At 33.9% G+C, this 1,834-nt stretch overlaps 1 protein-coding gene across 8 annotated transcripts in view; it reads left to right on the forward strand.

The window, feature by feature from the left end:
- Positions 1 to 1,411, forward strand: part of LOC106463347 (organic cation transporter protein-like) — a 45,675-nt gene extending 44,264 nt beyond the window's left edge. For all 8 annotated transcript variants that reach the window (XM_022390825.1, XM_022390820.1, XM_013923370.2 and 5 more), the window contains one exon: positions 1,096 to 1,411. In XM_022390825.1, coding sequence (XP_022246533.1) covers positions 1,096 to 1,180 — 85 coding nt within the window. In that variant the 3' untranslated portion in view covers positions 1,181 to 1,411. The remainder of the gene's footprint in view (positions 1 to 1,095) is intronic.
- The last annotated feature ends 423 nt before the right edge of the window (positions 1,412 to 1,834 follow it).

Genomic DNA, 1,834 nt, shown 5'->3' on the forward strand with positions numbered 1-1,834 from the left:
TAAATGGACGTTTCTGAGAAATATTGTGTGGAGACTGGGATTGCTTTTAGGGGGTTGGCAAGTGACGGGAGGGTTTGAAGACCAAGGTTGGCGAAGGCAGCGGAAGTCTTCGAGTGTCTTGGGATGGAGGAGTATACCTCCCTTGTTTAGACGACGGGTGCGCTCAGAGAATACTCTGGCTTGAGGCTTGTAGCAGCGGATGAAGTTGGCTGTGTCCCGCGGCGAGAAGTCGAGCGGTAGTCCGTCGATAATTAACGGCGGCGTAGGGAAGGAGACAGTCTGCATACTGGCATGTATCAGGGTCGATAGCGACAGGCACAGTAGTGGTTGAGATACTATTTATTTTACTGAACTACATGAACAACAACTGTTAGGCGTCAACTATTAAACCACGCAATCCCACCGCGAACTCTTCCGCGACAAGATTTTAAGGGGAATGACCAAGGTTTTAACATTTATTAAAACATCAGGAAGTCATTCACGTACCATATCCAGTTATCTCTAGGAAAACCAATCATTTTTAACTTATGTCTTTCTAAAGGTATTTATGATAAATGGTACAAAAAGTTAATAACCATTTCTTGAAACACGTCGTCTGTCCTTTCACAATTTTTAACCACAGGAAAAAAATAAAACGAAACGAGAATTATTAATTCACGGATTAATTCATTTAAAATTGTAAAATAAGTAATGTTGCTAATCATAAACGTACAGGCAATTTTGCAATATAATTCAACAAGCCTTTATTAAATAGAAACCCAGGTTTACCATTATATTTTTTTAATTGGTTCGTTTCTTGTGCAGATTTAACATTGTTGGTTAGCGTAAGCTTGCTCCTCCTTTTTCTTTTCTCTTTTTTTTTTCTTTAGTTACGCCCGGGAATCACAAGTTAACTTGTTCTAATCTTATGTCACAAACTATTTTATTTCCCTGTTTAACTTATCTTACTTTAAAGTTATCCGTGTGTTCATCATGACCAATGAGTAATAACTTCCATGCGTTTCTGCAGCAGCATAAGAACCATGACTAGCTAACTAGTACTTTAGCCACAGTTCTTTTATTTAGATCTCTATTATTTTTATGTTCCCATTATAGGAAAGAGAGATCGTCCTCTGAAAACCCACAGAAAAAGATAAAAGCTCCTACTCAGCGAAACAAAGATACTTCAGTAGAAGACTAATCTACAGATAATTTATCATTTATTGAATTTTTTTGCGTCTTATACTTGAAATATGAAGTTAATTTCTGTTATTATCAGTATTATTCTATAAGATATTGGGGTGGGCTTAAGCTTTAGATTTTTGTATTCAGATATTCACCGTATTTCTATTATTATGAATATATTTAAAAAAAGAGGTTGAACGGATCTGTATAAAATGATATACTATATAGAATAAAAACTTTATACAAAGTAAGTTTTCCTGTCAGCTAAACGTAGGTATAAAGTTATGTTATTGTCAATGAACGTCTTTTAAAATCCCAAATTAAAACACAAACACATGTAGATAAATTAAATACATAAGTTTTACAGAAATCAATTGCTGCAAAATTTAAACCCATAATTATGAATATGTTAGTACAACACACAATATATGTACATAACAATTAAATATCTTATTCGTGTATCATTAAATTGATAAGTTGTCAATATAACAACTAACCACTTTATTCATATATCAAGAAAACACGCTTGCAATAATGAAACGCCATAATGAACAATCACCTAAGAATTATATAGAAAAAGCGTGTTATGTATATAATAATTAGAGACAAAGAGTGTCTTACTACGACGAGTGAAACATTTATTAGTCTATCTCTAATAATGGTTGGAGAC

Source organism: Limulus polyphemus, unplaced genomic scaffold (genome assembly GCF_000517525.1).
Source record: "Limulus polyphemus unplaced genomic scaffold, Limulus_polyphemus-2.1.2 Scaffold1383, whole genome shotgun sequence".
NCBI lineage: Eukaryota > Metazoa > Arthropoda > Merostomata > Xiphosura > Limulidae > Limulus > Limulus polyphemus.